The sequence below is a fragment of the Pantherophis guttatus genome, chromosome 3, assembly GCF_059756535.1.
Source record: "Pantherophis guttatus breed Tessera chromosome 3, ASM5975653v1, whole genome shotgun sequence".
Lineage (NCBI taxonomy): Eukaryota > Metazoa > Chordata > Lepidosauria > Squamata > Colubridae > Pantherophis > Pantherophis guttatus.
This window is the reverse complement of record NC_142065.1, coordinates 166,804,348-166,826,008: the sequence shown is the minus strand read 5'-3', so window position 1 is coordinate 166,826,008 and position 21,661 is coordinate 166,804,348. Positions and strand designations below refer to the sequence as shown.

General features: G+C 36.8%; 1 protein-coding gene across 1 annotated transcript; it reads left to right on the top strand.

Annotated features, from left to right (window-relative positions):
• The first annotated feature begins 748 nt into the window (after positions 1-748).
• On the top strand, positions 749-19,491 carry ABHD3 (abhydrolase domain containing 3, phospholipase). Its single transcript, XM_034429584.3, has 9 exons — positions 749-1,087; positions 4,191-4,354; positions 5,071-5,253; positions 8,168-8,213; positions 15,919-16,031; positions 16,664-16,837; positions 17,973-18,021; positions 18,102-18,267; positions 18,808-19,491. Exons 1-9 carry the CDS (start codon positions 959-961, stop codon positions 18,984-18,986), a joined length of 1,203 nt encoding a protein of 400 aa, XP_034285475.1. The 5' UTR covers positions 749-958; the 3' UTR covers positions 18,987-19,491.
• The last annotated feature ends 2,170 nt before the right edge of the window (positions 19,492-21,661 follow it).

Below are 21,661 nucleotides of genomic sequence, written 5' to 3'. Positions count from 1 at the left end.
ACATAGTAAGATCTAGGGGACTTTGGTTGCTCTCTGAAAAACAGAATAACGAAGTTGGAAGGGACCTTGGAGGTCTTCTAGTCCAACACCCTGCTCAAGCACAGACCATATACCATTCCAGACAAGTGGCTGTCCAGTCTCTTCTGAAAGACCTCCAGCGATGAAGCACCCACAACTTCCGAAGGCATGTCGTTCCACTTGTTAATTGTTCTCAATGTTAAGAAATTTCTTCTTAGTTCTAGATTGCTTCTCTCCTTCATTAATTTCCATCAATTATTTCTTGTCTGGCCTTCTGGTGCTTTGAAAAATAAGCTGACAGACCTCTTCTTTGTGGCATATCCTCAAATATTGGGACACTGCTATCATGTCACCTTCTTTTCACTAGACTAAACAAATGCAATTCCTGAAGAAGGATTAAAGCAACAGGAGACTGGTAAAGTCCAAAAACAATGGCAAACAATGCTTTATTTTTTAAATATATATATATATATTTATTCACATTTTTATATCGCTCATCTCACCCAAGTGAGTCTGTTGCCTATAATGTTGCCAAGAAAACTGCAGGGAGGTGTAGTCAACAGGCGAAATTTAAATTCTCCGTTTAGCATACTTCACTAATGAAAAACAATGCTGTTGAAAACCAAAGAACGTTTAGTTGCAAAACTATCTACCATTCCTCTTTTCTTTTTCTTTTTCTACGCCCGGGATTCCTATAGCGTCTCGCCCTCGCCCTCCCCGCCGCCGAGCTAAGGGAAGGAGGAACGGGGGCGGAGTAGCCTGGCCTATTATCCTATAGAGAAACGGGAGCTGCGGTAGAATTAAAGCAAGCCTTGTACTGTTGCAGCCGGCAGCTGTGCCGGTTTCGGAGAGCGCCATCCTTACCGTTGCAACCATCTCTCTCCCTTACTTCGGCGTTGTAATGTAAAGTGGGGCCGCGATTTCCTCGACGCGTCTAGAAATGAACTTGGAAGAGCTATCGGTGTACTTGGAAAGTAGGGAGGGCCTGTTAGCCTCGGGGATCGGCTGGTCTCTGGTGCTGTGCTTTGGAGCGGCGTATGTCTGCTATTATCTCAGGACGATCGCAAAGGTAAGGCTTTCGGTTTTCTCTCGCCCTGCAATCGCCGCCGTTTAAAAGTGGTCCGGGAAACCCACCTGATTGGCGGTCAGAAAGCGGGCAAAGGCCAAACGACTCTCGTCGCCAGGCTCTGACCCACTTCGAAAGGGACAAGTTATCCATAGTTCTGAGCTAGGCCCCGAGGGCAACAAACGGTTTGGATCTCGGCGTCTGAGAAAGCCACAGGCGCTTTAGGAGAGAGAAAGCAAGGGGCGATTTCCCCTTCCACATTTTAAATGAATGAAAGGAAAACCGGCTTGCTTTTTTGGTTTGTTTGTCCTGTGTAACGTGGTGCCTCGGTGGTTGCGCAGGATACACTGCAGAGGAACCCGGCGCCAGCTTGTGGAAAGGGGAGGGCAAACGACCACGCAGGCAGAAAATCCAGGATAAGGACTGAAATAAATGGAATGCATTGTCCTCTCTTACTACAGTATTAACACTTTGAAATAAGGCCCCTCATTCATTGGTCTCAGATGTTTGGGGAGTGGCAACTCCCAGGATTTTAGCCAGAGGAAATGGCAGCAGTTTTATTCAGAGGACACCAGACAGAACAGCTTAAAAACTCTGTTTTTTGTGTGAGGTATAGCTCTCCTATTCCTATGTAGCAAGCCAAAGGAATAAATTATTATTCATAGTAATATTACCCTCTTTGTCACTTTTAGCTATTCTCAACTCTTTTGCTGGGCAAGGTGAATGGTTGTGGGAATGAATTATTAGCCGTGCTAATTAAGTCTTAAAGAAATCACGGTCGAAAATATTTGATTTTGCTTATCCTGCATTTTGTAAAAAAAATAAAATAAAAATGCTGTTTGGAACAAAGGTACCCAAATTATAATACTTCTTGGCAGCAAAACTATTACGTGGGAGAGAAATTCTGAAAAGTCAAGATGGCAGACACAACTCTGCAATTGCAGCAGCTGCCATATTTACCTTTTTGATCCCTTCCACTCCAGCAAATGTCCCTCTAGTAAACATAAAATAAGATGATTTAAAACAATATTCCATTTTCTTCTAAAATTAAGAGTCTTGATCTGGATGATCCTGCCTATAACAGGAGCCAATTAAATGTTTCCAAGTAGCCCCTAAGGAAGGCATTAAGATCATATCGCTCATCCGTAAGTGACTGTGGCTTCTCTGAGTCTAGAAGGAGTATATGACCATTATGATTGGTAGCTATTAATAGTTGGCCTTTAAACAGTTTTTCCCCAACCCATCCTCCTGCAATCTAATTTTCTGTTAACCTTAAATATTAGGTAACGTTCCATGGTTTCTGAGCCAGGCGGTTTTTCACTGGCCAAGTTCACTGTATTCTCTGGGGACCTGTGGTTCACAGTCAAGTAGATGTGGTTGGGCTGAGATCTTTGTCAATCCAAGCTGGATAAAAGAAGATGAGGCTGATCGTCTGCCAGCATGCTCAAGAAAATTTAAGATGTTGGACAGCTCCCTTTGGGTCTTCCTATTTGCAGGATAGGATTAATCAGTCAATCAGTCTCCCTGATTGACTGATTAATCTCTTCAGCTCATAATAAATGTGGGCAGCATACAGTTAAAAACAAACCCATTACAATAAAAGAGAAAGAGAAGGTGTTTGCCTGCAGGCCAGTGTAGCCAGTACATTCAATACATTCTCTCAGAAGGCATGTATTTCCCAGTACAGTATCCTAGAAAGAACAGGGCCACTAGAGCATATTTAAAAGATAGCAGGATCAGAGCTATTTTAAAGTCCTTTCCCATCCCATCCCCACTACCCTTAGGCACTGGGATAGGTATTCAGCCTTATTACTTGGTTGATGCAGGTTTGAGATACAAACTTGGGTATTATCAACATATTTATGATACTGACCCTGTGGTGATGAATGACCTCACCCACTGGCTTCAAGTTAAACAAGAGAGGCAAATTGTGGGCCTCAGGCTCAGTCTTTCCATACTGGAAAAACACCATGACTGATGGTAGGTAATGTCAAGGAGAACCAAGACAATAGGGCTGTTCCCATCTCAGCCCTGCTAGAGGTCATCAATAAGTAGAAAGAACCTTGAAACCTGACTGAAAGGAGTCAAATAATCTCCTTCCTCTGAGGCTCTCTGAAGTTGCAATCTAGTTACGTCAATATTGCTGCAAAAAAATGCATTAAAATTACAAAAGGATAATGTGGAAGGCATCTGGATTCTTATGTAGGTTAACAGAATTTGCACTGTGACTCAGATTACAAGCACACATACTGGAAGAGCAAGGGTTGTTTTAAAAGCCCTTTCTCAATTATTGTCTTGAGTAAAATGTCTCCTTTGTCTTCTGCAATGTAGGGGAAAATGGAGTGAATCATTATTAAGACTTCGCTTATGTGTCCACAGATGTCGGTAACAGCCCTACATGCAAGAAAATAAAGGAGAAGATATTAAAATTATTCCCTTAGAAAAACAGGCTGCGACTTAACTTACTATAAATCTTTCTCTGCATATTACACATTCCTAGGATTAAGGATCTTGGAATTTTTCAATTTCTAATTCCTTCCTTCTATGTGCCTGGTGCAGTCTTGGATATGTAAGAATCATGTAAGATAGTACATTAAGATATTTTACAATACCCACAGTTGCCATATTCTGTTAATTTCTCTCTCTCTCTCTCACACACACACACACACAATTATCTTTTATTTGTCCTATGTACATGGAACCTAAATAATGGTACATTCTTGGAAAATGTGTACTGTTACAAGTACATCAGTTATGTACATAATTGCTTTACTTGCTGTACTATTCCTTTTTTTGAGCCTGTTGAGCTTTGTAGATATAGATTCGTTGTCTGTAAATTTAAAAACGTTTTGGTATTGGGCATAAGGGACATAATCCAAACTGCATCCTTACAGGCAATTATTTCTGAAATTTGCAAAATGTTACCCTGCTTTGCTTCTGTTTATTTCAATGGGGACTTCAGCAAATTTCTTTACAATATTGCACTTCTGATTTGTTATTCCCAGTGCATCTCAGATCTGTTTCCAGATCAGCAACTTCATTGTGCCTCCCTGTAAATTTTCTCTAATATTGTCTGATGTTTTCTCCTTCCTAAATGTCTTTCTAGAAACCTCAGCTGATAACTGGCAATGAGAACTTGTGCCAATTTCTGCAGGACCAATGCCCGGTGTTGACAGAAATATACTACCCCACTGTATGGTGCTGGGAAGGCCATTTGCAAACACTTCTACGCCCTTTCATTACATCTAAACCAAACGTGCAGTATAGGAAGTAAGTGCTGTTTTCTTCCTACACAGCTGTTCGTTCCAGAAACTATAGCAGTGATGGCTAACCTTTTCTGGACTGAGTGCCCAAGTGTGCATGTGTGTGCGTGAATGCGCGCACACGCACCCAAACCCCCAAAATGCAATGCATGCATGGGCCCCGTGCATGGACCCCGTGCATGCATGTGCAACTCCTGCATGCGCCTGCCCCCCCCCACGCACCCCAGGCCCCCAAACATGCACATTCAGCCACGCATGCGTCCCATCCCCAGGCATGCACGTGCAGGCCCCCCATTTGCGCCCTGCCCCCACGCATGCATGGCAGAGACCCAAAGACCAGTTGGTTGGCGGGAGGCGCATGTGCATGTGCAGCGGAGCTGAACGGGGATGACAGCTTGCATGCCATCAGAGAGGCATTGCATGCCACCTCTGGCATGTGTGCCATAGGTTCGCCATTCCGGAACTATAGGAATGTCCATTCTATATATAACCAGGTGTATGCTTAAATCTTTCTTCCATTCCTTCCTTCTATCCTATATTTATTATTTCCCTTTATGTGAGAAATTTCTTTTCTGTCACTTTACAAATGCAAAGACATGGCAACTTTTGGAGCAAATCTGGGAACTGATTGAGGGGGCTCATGTGCACTCTTACATTGAATAGGGGCCTGGTTTTACACTGCATTTCTGTAAAGCTTTTTAATGTTGTTGTTGTTTTTCTCAGTGAACTTGTTACAGCTACAGATGGAGGACAGATTTTCCTGGACTGGTTTGATAATGACAATAGCATACAGTACCCTGATTCCAGCACCAGACCTACTATCGTATTGCTGCCTGGCCTCACAGGAACAAGCAAGGAATCATATATTCTTCATATGATTCAACAGAGCAAAACACTGGGATACAGGTATAATAATTTGCCCTTGACATTTCTGTCGTAATCCTGTTCGTGCAATGGAAACTCTGATTGTCTATAATAGATGCAAGGAATTGGAGACAATTTCCACCCCTGATTATGCTTTTAAATGCATGATAAACCCACAAATATTTATGGGCCCTTTTGGAAAAGGTTCCCGGCAGTGATGACACAAAATAGCAAATTCAGCTTCAGGAGAACTAGGCCACATCAGAGATCCTGTTCAATGTAGAGGTTAAGGTACAAGGTTAGAAGTCGTGAAATATGTTACAAATAAAATTAAATAAAGGGATAATGAGCCAAACAAATAGGAAACTGGCATTTCCATAGAATCTTGGAAATTGAGTGAGTTTCCTTGGCTTTCATTATGAAAGGCCATCTTGTTCTCAAAATTTTAAAATTTTAAAATAAAAGGCCACATCCTACTTATACACATTTTTCCATATCCATCTCTTGCCCCTAGGCATTCTTGTAAAGATGCTACATCTGTAGCTTCCTTAGAAGCAATTCCCGTAGAGTTCTCTGGAGTATGAATCCTGAGGATATAAAGAAAGCAAACCTAGTCAGCAATCCTGATAAACCATGCTGTATCAACTGAGATTAGTTGTAGAACATGGTAGCTTGCCATCATACATGGTGTTGGATGAGAAAATAGTTTTTGCATTTCTTTGTTTAGGGCTACTGTACCTGGACAATAAGAAATTTTAATACTCTCATCTAGTAACTATATGGATTTTTGCAACCCAGATCTTAGAGCTCTAATGTTAGAGCCCTCCTCAAGTATTTATTCTGACAGGACAGATATACTAGGACTCATTCAAAAACAAAACAAAAAGTAACATGCATGTAAAATAGCCATGGGATATCTGCAACTGTGCTTTTTTGTGTTGCTTACAGTCCTTAAAAAGTTCTTATGGAACTTCACACTTGTAGTTTGCTCCCATTCCTCTGCATGGAAATCTCCTTGTGTTCCATCATCCTAATTCAAAGCATGGATTACTTGCATGTTTGTGAAGGAATGTCATATCTGCTTTAACAGGCAAGATACTTTTTTAGAAATATGCTCTGGTAGGAGACTTTTGATAAAATAGATTTTCCCTGCCTCATTGTGACTTTCCCAAGAATCAGTCAGGCCCAAACCAACAGCATTGGGTTCTGGAAAAATGGAGGCTCTCCCAATAGAATGGTAGGTGGAAGCCAGCCACAGGCAAATTGTCTCCTGACATGGTAGCATGGTGGCCGCTTTGCGTGTGCCTTGGACAGGCGTGGTTTTCAAATCTACTCATAAACTAATTCAGCTGTGTATTAGCCAGTACACAATTCATAGGGTTTTCAGTTGAGCCAGTCGAACCAAAGGCTAACACAGGCCCATGTTATCTAAAGGGAGGATCAAACTGATAAGGTCGTTGTCCTAAGTCAGTTTTTACTGAGTATTGAATACTACTGTTTTATGAAATAATAGAAAATACTTGTAGCTATGGGTTTTCGATTTTGGCAGTGATTTGCTCTCCAAAGATTGTTTCAATTTAGTTTCTGAACATTTTGTTACCAGACTAGGTAACACAATCAGCAGGATTTTCTTGTCCTATTCCTCTTTAGTTTATAAATGTCTTGTGTGCCAGTGCGGTCAGTTGGAATAGGACAAGAAAATCCTGCTGATAATGTTACCAAGTCTGGTAACAAAATGTTCAGAAACTAAATTGAAACTGCTGTTTTATTTCCAGATCATTTTGTCACGTCAATAAGCTTCATCTTGTGAACTTTTTTCCTCTTCCATGCCATTTTGCAGGAATCCATCTGCAATGTTATTTAGAGCTGTGTGCAGGGGATCTTCAAAGTGAATTAGCCCGAAGTCAAATCCCAGGTTTTTCAACAGCTGAATTCTCATTTTATAAATCTCACCACAAGTCCATGTATTTCTTCAGTGTATTTTATTCTTATTCTAGTTTCCTCTCATCTTTTTGGGGGCCCTTCACCCTCATTCTGCTTATCAGCTAGCTTCTTACCATACTTCTAATGCCTCCTTTCCTTCCCAGCAAAACAGCTATAGGTTTGCAAGACCTTTTCATGTATTGTCCAAACCCTCATTGCCTAAAATTGTGGTTTAGGCTGGCCATCCCAACTCCACTCTTACCTCTTCCCTTCCACCTCCTGGCCTAAAACGTTCATCCCTTCATCCATCTTAAGGACCTGCTTGGCTTTTGCCTACGAGGGTGATTCCAACTTTGTTCCCTAGCAGTGTTTTCGAGAGACTTAAAGATTATAGTCTGCTGCAAACATCAACTGGATTGCTCCCATACAAAAACATTGTGATTGTTTGGGGTTCAGACATACTGAAAGGCAGAGAGAGATATAAATTAACAACAGCAGGCAAATTAAGAAGAGAAGGGCAAAATGATGAGGCATGGCATTCTGGGTGCAAAGACTGTTAGTATTCTCAGTCTGAAGCTCACTTGCACCATGGAATTGATCTTTTATTAGTAAAGAGGCACTTGCCACTCTTACTCCACTATAGGTATTACATTACAACATAAACACTGCATTTTTCAGTGAGAGTTGAAAGTACCTCATCACCTTCATCAAAATTGGCTGCAGCATGTGCACCAGTGGCAAACACGTTAATGAGGAAGTCAGCTATTCCCTTCCTCCCGATCCAGATTTTCAGCCTTCTTCCTGTTCTTATCTATATGGCTACAGATGATTTAGTTTGGGCTACAGGAAAAAATTTTGGCAGATACAAAAAATGTACATCTGTGGAAAATACATGTTTTTATTCCTTGTTTTGAATCTTTTGGCAAATCAAAAAATACCAATTGAAACAGCTTTCAGATATGTGGCTCTTCACTTCCAAGAATATTCAAATGAACAGTTCTGGTAAACAGTGCTCTTTGTTTGTCTTTTAAAGGTGTGTGGTTTTTAACTATCGAGGAATTGCTGGTGAAAATCTCTTGGTAAGAATTGCTCTTAAATAAAGTAAGAACATTGAGCAAATGTAATGTAGTGAGCATAACTGAAAGAACATATCAATTCTTTACATGTTGAAAAACTTAATTCCTTGGTGGTTATTCTAATTTTATTTTTATTTATAAAATTTTGAAACCACCCATCTCCCTCAGAGGGACTCTGGGTAGTATATAAATTGAAAAAAATGACAAGTATGATTAAGAAATCAATGTTAAAAGTGAATTAACAAGCGGGAAGAGAATGTTCAGGGCACAGCTGTGTGTTCCTCTCTGAGCCTTAAGCAAGGCCGCAGTGTTTTTACACGAGTGAAAGGCCAAGAGAGTAAGATCCCACCTCACCTTTTGTGGGGGCAATGTTCCAGAGAATGGAGGCAATGGCAGAGAAGGCTCTCTTCCTGGACCCCACCAGTTGGAATTCTTTAGCTGATGGGGTCTGCAATATTTCTTCCCTGCCTGCCTGATGTAGTGGGATGAAGACAGTTCCATGGGTAGACTAGCCCATGCGATGTAGAACTTTAAAGATCATAACCAACACATTGAATTGGACCAGGAAGCAAACTAGCACCCAATTTAGCTTGCATAGCAAAGGTGTTACACGCATCATTCTTTGGAAAGCCAGAATTGTACCAGTTGAAGCTTCCAGATACTTTTAAAGGATAGCCCCGTGTAGAGCATATTGCAATAGTCCAAATGGGAGATGACCAGGGTATGACTGACGGAGCAGAGAGCCTCCCTATTTAAAAATATAGTGCAAAATAGGAAGAAAAATAGTGCCATTGAAATAACAAATTGCATTACTTAAAACATGAAGGATGAAGATGTGGATTAACTGTATTGCTAAACAGAATACATTTAAAATGTGAAAGATGAAAAAATGAGTAAGTGACAAATTTATCATCACACCCATACAGAACATTGCCAGATTTGGAGACAATAATTCAGGTTTCCAAGTTTGCGAATTAAATTGAATCATTAATTCCATTTAATACTATGTTCCTTAAGCTTTCTCAGAAAGAAGGCAAAAATCTGTCTTTACATATACTGCATTCCTTTAGGCTGCATCTGCTAACGCTAATGTGTAATATAAAATGTAAGATCTGATAATTGTCAAAATATGGAGCAGAAAAAAACAATGGTGAAATAGGATTGGCATCGAGGACTAGCATTTTCAGCCAGTTGCCAAGCTTTAAATGAATTAAGGCAACTCTCCATTCTCTCTGCCTTTGCTGATGTTTCCACTTCATTGCTTACTTCCCCAGAAGAAAAGGGCAGAAGGCAAAGACTCCTCATCACTGCCACAGATTAATTATTTATTCAAGAAACAGCAGCTGCACCTTCAGGGCAACGGGATGGAAAGCCCAGGCTCCATGTCACCCAGAGGAGGGACGAGTTGCCTTTGCTGCTCACCAGCTGGGTGACATGCAACAGCTGTTCCTCATGCCTTTGCCTGCTCTCTGGGAATAGAGTAGTAGTTACGAGACCTGCTAGTTTTCTCTGCAATTAACAAGATGATGAGAGAGAAATCACCATATCCTAGGAGGAAATTCACCAGAAGGAGGCAAGAGAAATCTACCAAAGGCACCTAACTAACAGCATTCCCTCAACCCTTGTTTTTACTGAACTATGGTTTATTCTGAGAGTCCCAGCAGTTAGAAGAGCAAGGCATGAATATAAATAAAATTTATGTCTCACCTTTTGAAATAGATTTGTAGAAAGCACAGGGATCAGCAGAAGACTGAGGGTTCTCAGTCCGATAAGCAACCATTTTTAGGTAGTAGGAAGAATTTAATATATTTTACTATAATCTGCAAATTTTAATTGACTTTGTTTTCATCATCTCCTCCATGTGCCATAAATCATTTATTATATTGTTCGTATCTCTGCAACCTATCAGGGACCCTGACTTAAGCTTGAAGGAGTTCCTTTGTTTGCAAGGTAAATGAGGATAAAATAAGATTTTGCAAGGACAGGATACTTGCAGCGAGTGTCATATTTACAATTTTGAAGAATTTAACTTGTACTGTACTTTAGATTTTGATTTATCTTGCTAAATTGGAGTTGTATGAGTTTCCATTGCAGACTTGAAAATTTTCAGTTTTCTTGAGCACATCTCATTATATTGTTCGAAATTTTTAATTTATAGCATGCAAGACAAAATGCAGCACCTAGATCTCCTCCAAAAATTGCCTAAATACTATGACTGGTATTATTTAATCTTCAATGTAGTTGAAAGGAAGCCTATTAAATGCATGGGGAGCAATCATATGACCTATGTTTAAGTTTAGTACAATTTAAATTCAATCAGTAAGAGCCAATTTAGTGTAGTGGTTAAGGCATTAGGCTAGACCAGAGGTCTTCAAACTTGGCAGCTTTAAGACTTGTGGACTTCAACTCCCAGAATTCTCCAGCCAGCATAGCATCGAGAATTCGGGAGTTGAAGTCCACAAGTCTTAAAGCTGCCAAGTTTGAAGACCTCTGGGCTAGACACTTTGAATTCTAGGCCCCTCTGGGTGACCTTGGGCCAGTCACTTCCTCTCAGTCCTAGACAGGTGGCAGTGGCAGACCACTTCGAAAAACCTTGCCAAGAACACTGCAGGGACTTGTCCAGGCAGCCTCCAAGAACCGGATACAATTGAACAGAAGAATATATATATGCCAAGTAAGGGTATGGCTAGCTGATGAGAGCTAAATAGCTTGAAATAGATCTATACTAGTCTCCCTTTATTTCTTTATCAGCAAAATATAAATTATAGATAGATAGATAGATAGATAGATAGATAGATAGATAGATAGATAGATAGATAGATAGATATTTTATAGTAGCCTTCAGCAAACGACATAAAAAGCTAAGTGGTCTGGGTTTAAAAGGACTGCGTGTTCCTGACCTAGGGAAATATATTTAGCTCAGGCGAGATGTATGCGGTTTTGTTTAGACTAGCAGAACGATGTAGGAATCCATGATATCCGAAGTCCAATGAATTGCTCTCACTTCAGTTCTCTGAGCATTTAGTTTTGCAGCACACCAACCACTACATAAATGTATGCTTTTAAAAATATAGATTGGTTGGAAGCCCAGCAAATGCTAAAATGATAGTGTAAGTATAGGTAGACTTTGATTTAGGACCTCTACTGAGCCCAAAATTTCTGTTGTTAAATGAGACAGTTGTTAAGTGAGTTTTACCTCATTTTCTTACCAGTTAAGTGAATCACTGCAATTGTTAAGTTAGTAACACGGTTGTAAAGTGAATCTGACTTCTTCACTGACTTTGTCAGAAGGCCACAAAAGGTGATCACATGACCCCAGGACACTGCAGTCGTCATAAATATGAGCCAGTTGACAAGCATTCAAATGTTGATTGTGTGACCATGAGGATATTGCAATGGTTGTATTAAAAATGGTCATGAGTCACTTTTTTTAGTGCCATTATAACCAAAGTTATAATGGCACTGAAAAGTGACTCATGACCATTTGATAACAGTTGCTAAATGAACAGTTAGAACAGTTGCTAAACGAAAGGTAATAAATCAAGGATTACCTGTACAGTGCATCACATTAGAAACTGCAGGTCTAACTTCAGATAAATGTGTTTGGATTAGTCTCCATCCAAAAATGTAATACATGAGAGTTAGGGCAGCAATTTTTATTGAAAGAGGCATTTCTTTTATAATGTGAATTATGACAGTTTTAAATTAAGTTTTAAGATGAAAATTAACATGTTGAGTCATCCCTAAACATTAACTAGGAATCAAATGTGAAGTTCTTCACCGAAATTAGGTCCATTCCAATTTTTTGCTCCTGATCTAAAATATCAATAGAGATTTTAGAGGTAGCCATGTGTAGAGAATGATTAGCCAGCCTGGACATTGTAGAATTTCGCATATATCACAGTTATCAGGTGTCTTGTCTCTGGAAATGATTATAGGGGGTAAAGCAAACTTCAGTTGATGAAAAGCTTAACCACTTAAAGTTTATTTACAATCATAGTTCAAAATATAATGTACTGCAGTATAATCAAATAAAGGAAAGTTGCTTGAAGGAATAGAGAGAGATACAAGTTTGGAAAAATATAGTAATAGAATTATAGATCATCCAGACAGAATTAAATTACTCAGCAGTCAGTTATCAACCTCAGGCCTTCTCATAGCAATTATAATCAAAGTAAATGGGGTAACTTCTGCTAACAACAATCAAACATTCCTACAAAGAGGTATATCTAGGTGATAGATAAAACTTTATTGTGATACGTGATCAATAAAACAAATCTGTTTATTTTGTGTTCTTTACATTTGGTTTGTAAATTCATTTGTCCATACATTTTACTGTATATATCTATGTTTGTACAGGTAGTCCTTGACTGTTTGAAGTTACAGCGGCACTGAAAAAAGTGACTTATGATCATTTTTCATACGACTGTTGCAGCACCCCCATTGTCATGTGATCAAAATTCAGACACTTGGGAACTGTCTCATATTCATGACCATTGCAGTGTCCCAGGGTCATGTGATCACTTTTTGTGACCTTCTGACAAGCAAAGTCAATGGGAAAACCAGATTCACTTAACAACCGGCAAGAAAAGTCATAAAATGGAGCAAAATTCACTTAAATGTCTCACTTAGCAACACAAATTTTGGGCTCAATTGTAGTTGTATGTCAAAGACTACCTATATATACTTTCATTCATTTCTATATTCATTATTCAATATTCATTATTTCATTGTGAAATAAGTTTATCCCATCATCGGTTAATAGAGATACTGTATCTGTATAATTCTTTTGTGTATTGCACAAAATCTAGCACAGAACTTCAGTGCAAACCCTGTTCTCTTTGGATATTGGTCTTCTACTGCAAGTTAGATAATATGCCCCACATCTTTCTGAGAACTGAGCTAGTAGACAATATTTTCATGGTGTAAGGTACATCTCTATAATACAAACAAGGCAGCAACGTACTAATGACCATTTGAAGTTCATCATCTCCACATGGACACCATTGATTAGAGCATGGCACTCTCCTTAAACTTTGTTCAGAAGGAATGATGCAATTATATTTTAGTGAATTCACATGAAGGCTCTTCTCTAGCTTGTATCTATGAAAATTGTGTATTGCTGCTATGAATATGATCAGAGAGTATATTCCTGTTTGGCAGTGAATTTTGCATAATTTAAACATCAACATCTTAATTTATTGTTTAATTATCTCTAAGCTTTTATATATCTAGACTAGGAGTGTCAAACTTGTGGCCCGCGAGCCGGACATGTCACGCTCTGGCCATGCCCACCCCCATTTTAGCGAAGGGAAAAAGTCACCATACGTCATATGACGATGTGATGCCGCGACTTTTGATATCCCTGATCTAGAGGGATGATAGTTTATAAATCCAAATCAACAGAGTTTTTTCCTGTATTACTTTGCTCCAGGATAATTGGTAGTTAGTTATCCAACAATATCAGTGGCGTTAGCTCAGATGGGAAAAATATTCAAGTAGTAATTTAAACTGTGAAGCCAGGTTTGTGTTTTATTAATATGTGAAACTAGTGTATACATTGAATAGCCTTCCATGTTTAGTTTGATAGCTTCAAAGTATAATACATTATTTTCAGTCATTGGATTTTCTGTCTCTTTTGAAATAAATATAGAAAAATATACAGTGATAGACCAAGTATTTTTTTTAAATTGTATCTCGGAAGCAAAAAACTATTTTAACTGGATTTTGAAATTATTATAAATGTTAACATTAAAATTTCATTCTAAAGTAGAGGCATTTATAACCTATGAATATGCAGAATGTAATGCATAATTGCATACAGTCAGATTGATCTTGAAAAAATAATCAAGGCAGGTGTTACAGTTAAGAATCCATAAGTGAACAGATGCATTATCTCTTTTTTTAAAATAGTCCCTGTTAAAACAAATTATAAATAATGCTTAAGGAAGACTTTGCACAATTACTTTAGGAGGGTACTTTAATTACTTTAAGTGGGGCTGAATATAGATTATTCCTTTAAAAAAACAGTATAATTAATCTATAATTTTACAGCAATTCTATTTGCCATTTATGGACAGCCGTTTCAGAAAGGGATGTTGGATGACATTAAAAGACAAGTAATTTGCTCAATTACCAATTACTAATGAACTAAAATTCATGTTTTGATCTGACTCAAGATACAAACTGATTATATAGTTTATTCTCCTTTAGGCTCACCCCCACCTCTCAAACTCTGTTTCTTCCTCTGAAATTTCTAGTACTAATATCTTTCATCATCATTCATTTATATGCCTCTGTCTCTACCTTCCTTAACTCCTTCCTTTTAGTCCTCCATTTCTCTTCTTCCTCAGGTCAAATCACATCATAATAAAGCATAACAAAATACTTAAGATATAACAGCTCAAGTATCAACTTTCCCAACTTCAGTTCTGCCATTTGCAGCCTAAATGAAGGAGTTTAGTTATTGCAATGACTTTAAAATATCACTACGTTAACTCATAGCTATTTGCTGAAAATTGTATTTCAAATTTCAGCTCAGCCTGGATTTGTAGCTTAAGGTGTCCATAAAAATCTGAACTGTCCTCTGGGCCTCTCAGGTGTTTCTACTTTGATTTAATTGCTACCTTGTAAAATAAATGATACATAAATACATCAGGGAGTGTAAAAGATATCCAGCTGGTTCAGGAATTGTTTCTGACAGTTTAGTCCTTCAGCTTTCTAATTGAAAAATAGAGAAACTCATTCCAGTTTGTTTTATGAGTTGATTTTATATTGAGTTAATGAGCATGCAGCATTTTGAACCTTCAAATAAAAGCTCATTAAATAAATATTAATTGTATTATGCTTTAGTAGGTTATAAAATTAAATGTGACAAACTCATTTAACAAAGCAAGTAGGGTAGATCTGGGCTGCTTCAAGTGAAAGCCTTGATCATCTACGAAAGGAGTATCATAGATAGAAATCTCGTCTGTCCTAGGGTAAGATAACTATAGTACAGTCCTTTCTATTGTGTCTGGGCATTTGTGCCTTGTTAGTAGTCACTGTATCTGACATATGTATCTACAATTGGGTTAAGTTGCAAATGTCTGAAGTAAATGATATACATGCATTTTTTGAACAACTACACTGAATTAGGCTCATGTAATGTATTAAGCCAGTGTTTCTCAACCTTGGTAGCTTGAAGATGGGTGAACTTCAACTCCCAGAATCCCGCAGCCACCAGCGCTGGCTGGGGGATTCTGGGAGTTGAAGTCCACCCATCTTCAAGCTTCCAAGGTTGAGAAACACTGAATTAAGCTAATATCAAACAAATCATACGATGCTTTGGATGATTCTTGAATCTATGCCTTCTTGAATAACCAAGATTAGATCTATTTATATTTATATTTATTAGCACATAATTGACAGAAATTTACTAATGGCAGAAGATTTATTTTTCATCTTTCTTATCCTGTAGTTATCTAGAAGTTTGAGAGAATCCTTGAGAGCAGCTCAGGAGGCAGCACAGGAAATGCAGGGAAAGGAAGGCATCAGCAAACATTTCTCTGTGGAATGACAACCTTCAACCTTCTAAAATGTCATTAGAGCTACCATATATCAGTATACTGCATATATCACACTCAATAGCATCCTGCTTTGCTTCAGTCTTATTTAAAGTTAACATAAATGATGAGTGTACTGTTTCTCATTTTGGGGCTCTTTGTAGACACCAAGAACATACTGTGCTGCTAATACAGAGGATCTGGAAACAATTATTGATTATATCCATAAGTTGTATGCGTCAGCTGCACTGATGGCAGCAGGTGTTTCTATGGGAGGGTAAGTATTTTTGTAATGGAAGTCCCAAAATTGTACATGTATAATATTGGGGAATAACTTGATTCTGAAGAAGGCTATTTCTCCACACTCACTACAATCTTAGTGACATTTTATGACAAGCATATAAAAGCTCATTAGATAAATATAAAGAATTGTTTTATCACATTCTTTCCTTTAGAGGAGTACTATATAAGCTGACCAAAGGAAGTCACAAAAATCCTCATGAGCAATTTCCACTGGTGGAATCAAATCCTAAAACACAATTTAGTATGAAATTCAAATGTGAACACGTTGATACTAAAAATAGTTAATATTATATTACTAATATTCTACTGTTATTTCAACCTTGCTAACAGAGCAAACATATACTGGAAAATGCCTAGATTGGGTCTTTTTTAGAAACAGCATAGAATGGTATGGCAGATATACCAGCCTTTCAATATATGATATGGATTTCTGGATCCAACTTATTGATTCAATGCAACCTTTTGAGTTCCAAATTTGAAAACTGGCAATGTTCACCATTGAACCTGTGTCATAGGTTACAAAAGGTAGTGCAAATATTTGGGATAGGTACAAATACTTTGTGAGGTAATTTTTTTTTCAGACTTCTGTTTCTCTCCTGTTTATAGCATGCTTCTTTTAAACTATTTGGGCAAAACTGGGAAAAAAACACCATTAAAAGCAGCTGCAGTTTTTTCAGCAGGATGGAATGCTTTTGAATCTGCAGAGTCACTGGAAAAACCAGTAAATTTGCTTCTTTTTAATTATTATTTAACCAGCTGTCTAAAGTCTTCAGTTACTAGGTAAGTGAAAGCCAAGTACATTTTGAAAAAAAATGTTACGTTAATATGGAATTCAATTCCAGTGAAAAATATGTTGTGTAAAGAATCAATTTCACCTAAGATCATTTGCCTACACTCTTAGATTGGTGTCTATTGCCCTATCCATGTAGAACATTATGTTGGAAGTTAGGGAGAAAAAGTCCTTTCTGATAGAAGTCTGCTACAGTAATATCTGATTCCAACCTCAATTCAGAATTGAATTCTTTAGGTGACCGTAGTCAGGCCATCATTTCAGTTTTTGCCTTAACATGCAGATGTTAAGATTCTGAAGATTAGTGGTTTCTCATCATTGTTTCCCCAGCAAAAGGAACCGAGGAAGGAAGAACCAGTTTTAGTCTCATAACTTTTTCCCCAAATTTTTAATTAGTTTATCAAAATATAAAATACAAAGAGAATTGAAAATAGTGGGAAAGTAGGGGAGGAAAAAGTGTAGGGGAAAGGGGAAAGAAAAACACCGACTTCTGACACTCTTTAGTGCAGTAGAATAATATAACATACAGACTCAACTCTTTACTTTTACATAATAATATATACTAGCCAGTTCTATAACAACAAACCTATCTAATCAGTAACACCCAAACTCAAAGTTTCAGTCTTTTTCATCTCAATCACAAAGCCCAGAAACGAGTTTTAGTCTCATAACTGAATATCTTATTCTTGGGAGACATCAAAACTTTTACCTTTAACTTATTTCTCTGAAACATTCCTGGATCTTCAATATTGCAATAATGCTGCTGCCGACCAGAATTTCAATAAATAACATTTAGTGTGGTACAGGATGGCAATTGAGCTATTTATTGTTGAACTGACATACATGAGTACCATTTTATGGCATGGAGCACAATATCTTTCAGGCATCCAGTGATTACATCCTCAAGGTGAATTGAACCAAAGTTATACATTTTCAGTCACTATAATTTTATGTCTTCATGCACAACTTATCCATGATTTATTTACTAAATTAGCATTTTTCCTGAATTCATTGGTCACAGTTGCTTGAACCACAAGCTAGACAATCAATATGTAGACTAGAACATTGTGCAAATTCAGATTTGTTTGACAGCTTTTAATTTGGTTTCTGTATTTTTTTTTATAGACATCGGCAAGTATTTGATAAGCTATTTAACATGAATCTTGTAATGAAGGTATGAGTGAATCATTTGTTTCTAAACTTAATTTTTTATTAATGCAGATGTAAGTTCATAATTTTAATTCCATATTTCAGGCTAAGACTCTTAGGGAATTTGACAAACAGTTTACCACAGTCATGTTTGGCTATCCCTCAATTGAAGCTTACTATGAAGATGCCAGTCCATGTCATAAACTGAAGAAAATTGGAATTCCAGTGTTGTGCTTAAATTCCCTGGATGATGCATTCTCACCAAATCATGGCAAGTTTTATTTTTTGTTCTCTTATGATGCTCTTGATCAATCTCGAATTGACTGTCCTTAGAAATAAATTTGCATTGTATAATTGAAAAATCTTTAGAGTAAGGCAGCAACGCAATAGGATACGGATGTGCCAACACAAAGATTGCCAAGTTTTGTTTCAATTAAAAGTATTTTATAAACTATACTTTATAGCCTTGTTTAAAAAGAGAAGTTTTATGTAATAGTTTATATCCTTACTTAAAAAAAGGGATTTGATATAACTTCTTGGAATCCAGTTTTTGATCCAGATGCAAAGTAGCCAATTATCATTCCTAATTTCTAGTCTTGTAATCCAAAAGAATGTTTAGATATTGTATATTTTTTAAAATTATATAAAAATTTGTTATGACCAGTACTTATCTTTTATTAATCTGTATCCTACATCCAAATTAGAATGCAAATTAGAATGTAAATCATTAAGTTCCAGTATTTGCAAATAATTTTATGAGAGTATTAAAATATTCTTTTTCTTTCCTCGCTACCCTGTTTTATTTTTTCAGCTATACCAGTGGAAATTGCAAAACAAAATACTAATATAGCTTTGATCCTTACTTCCTATGGGGGCCATATTGGTTTTCTGGAAGGACTGTGGCCAAGAAAGTGCACGTATATGGACAGAATCTTCAAACAATTTGTTCAAGCTGTGTTTGAGCATGGGAGAAAAATTGTTACTCTCTAGCAATTTATCCAAATGATGGTTGCAGCACAGTGTCAGAGTAATTAACCTTAATGCAGATACTTAACATTTAATCAACCAGAAAATGAAGAAAATCCATGATTCAGAGCAAAATATGATTTTGCTTAAATATTTTTGCAGTATTATTGTTTTTGTCTCATATGCCTTTTAAAATATAATTAAAAGCACTCAAAATTGCACTTATCTAAAATAATTTTTTTTTTAAAAAAAATTGATTTATATACCGCCCTTCTCCGGAGACTCAGGGCGGTTTACAATGCGTTAAGCAATAGCCTTCATACTTTTGTATATTTACAATTAGATATTACTCAGGTGTTTTAATTTCAATAATTCAAATGTAGGAATCAGACATTTGATTACTTGTTCTAATGCACTTTATGTTCACAAATATTTGAGAGCACAGGAACAGCTTCTATGTGAGCTCAGGCAATGGCTAGGATATGCTAAATACATATTTTAAAAAGTAATAAAAATAACAGTTCAAGAAGCCATAGATTGTAGCAGTTATTGATTTTTGCATCTGTTGCACAATTACATTGTCAACTCTATGTTTAAATCTTTTAAGTTGTTCTAGGTGTCTTATTTTTAAAATTGTTATTAAATTATAACATTTATATTTATACCAGGTATTTTATCTTAAAATGCAGAACAGAAATAAACTGCTTTTTAAAAAAACAAGAGCTAATTCTTACTTTTATAATTCATGCATTTAAGGCTTACATTGTTTTGTGTGATCGTGATCGGTAAAATATGGTTTATATGAAGACAATTTAGCTTTTCTTTGAATAAGAGTTGACAGGAACAAAGCAGTACTGTAAACAGTTTGACTCCCACTGGATTTTTTCCAGCTCTCAGTCCTTATGTTTGGCACTTTACAATGAACTACAAAATATTTACAACATCTTCAGGAAAAAAAAGAGGTAATTCTTTATAATTTTAGGTCATTGAAACTGACTACAGTTGCTTCCTCCCAAAATGTTTTTATAATGTTTAGTGGGTTAAAGCACATGATACTGAAAAGCCATGTCAGAATTAAAGTGGGAGTTAACTCTAGTTGGCATTGGATGAATTAGATTCCTCTACTTATTCCCATCTTTCATTCATCATTCTAATAAAATCTTGAAACTGTTCAAATCCTGGTTCTATTATCGGCTTTTCCATTGTAGAAGACAAAACATTGGTGAGGATGAAAACTGAATGTATGTTGTAAAATCAAGCAGGGATTTGGAGTTATGATTTCCTAAAATGAATTACAAGCTCATAATAAGAAAAAAAATCAGAAACAGAAGGTTATCTGAAAGGCTTCAAGAAGGAATATTTTAAAATACTGTAGTTGTAACTACATTCCATTCCCTGAGTCTCATTTCTGAACTTCCCCCTAAAATAAACATATCATTTGTTAGATGCAATACGACACACTCTTATTTACATTTATTAATTAGAATGCATATACAACATTCTTACCTTAACTCAGAAGTGTAGTTGAAATCTGAGTTTTCTCAGAGAAAGAGTTGAGTTTAAACTAGGATGAGAGTTTATTTTAGGCTGGGGAAAAATCCATCGGTAATGTCCAAAAGCAGTATTATAGTAAATCACAAATTCAAATTTCTCAGAATTGTCAGGTAAGATATATTAGACGAACTTAATCAAAAAATTCTATAAGGAGAAGTATTCTTAATTGCTTATTTTTTTTCCTTCAAGGAGTTAACCATACTTTTATCAATTAGTATTGGACAAGTTATCTTCCAAGTCCAAGTAGTTATCTTGCAACCCCAAGGAAGTGGCCTGCTGTGCTCTTTTTTGCGGCTTGTTTTCAAGAGAAGTGTCTTTTACTTTGAGCTCAATTCCTGCTGATTTCATGCCCCCCTCCCATTTCCTTTACAGTTCTCTAATTTCCTGGTGAGTGTCTTTCCCGTCTGAATATTAACCAGATCTAGCCTGTTTGCTTTTTTGAGATCACTTACCAAGATTCATAAAAACTGGTACTATACTGTATATTTTTAATCTTTCAAATTATGTTTTATCCTATTCAGCTTGTAGATAGAACTATTACATTCCACTTTTGATAGTTAACATTTTCCAATGTATCCCATACATTGCAAGCTTTCATTTTTATTCTTATCACATTCATTTTTATCATTCTTTCCCTCTAACTTGCAATTTGGCAATTGTGAGATTAACAGACACCACAACCAGCAGGAAGGTGAAGTGGTTGCCAAATTGCAATCACATGACTGCAGGAGTGCTGGGACAACCAGAACTTCTGGGCTGGCTGTTAAGTCCCCCTTATTCACAGCCATTGTAATTTTGAACCGTTGACGAACACATGGCCATTAACTGAGAACTGCATGTAAATTTACTTTTTAAAAAATCAATTTTCATACTTTTTGCATGAAAGACCGCCTTAATTACCGTAGTACCATTTGTACATACAAGTTAAACAACTAAAGAACACAAGAGGTTTAAAAAATAAATTTAACTAAAGAACACAATAGAGATTAAAAAAAAATAAATCTAAAAAACACAATATTTTAAAAAAATCTAAACACGAGATTTAAAAAAAAATAAATCTAAAGAACACAATAGATTTAAAAAAAATAAATCTAAAGAACACAAGAGATTTTAAATAAATTAAATAACACAATTAAAAAAATAAA

Excerpts from the sequence above, each read along its gene's own strand:
- ABHD3 (XM_034429584.3), top strand. The coding sequence starts at position 959 with ATGAACTTGGAAGAGCTATCGGTGTACTTGGAAAGTAGGGAGGGCCTG. Across the intron at positions 1,088-4,190 it reads ATCTCAGGACGATCGCAAAG|AAACCTCAGCTGATAACTGG; the intron begins GTAAGGCTTTCG and ends ATGTCTTTCTAG. Across the intron at positions 18,022-18,101 it reads ACATGAATCTTGTAATGAAG|GCTAAGACTCTTAGGGAATT; the intron begins GTATGAGTGAAT and ends TCCATATTTCAG.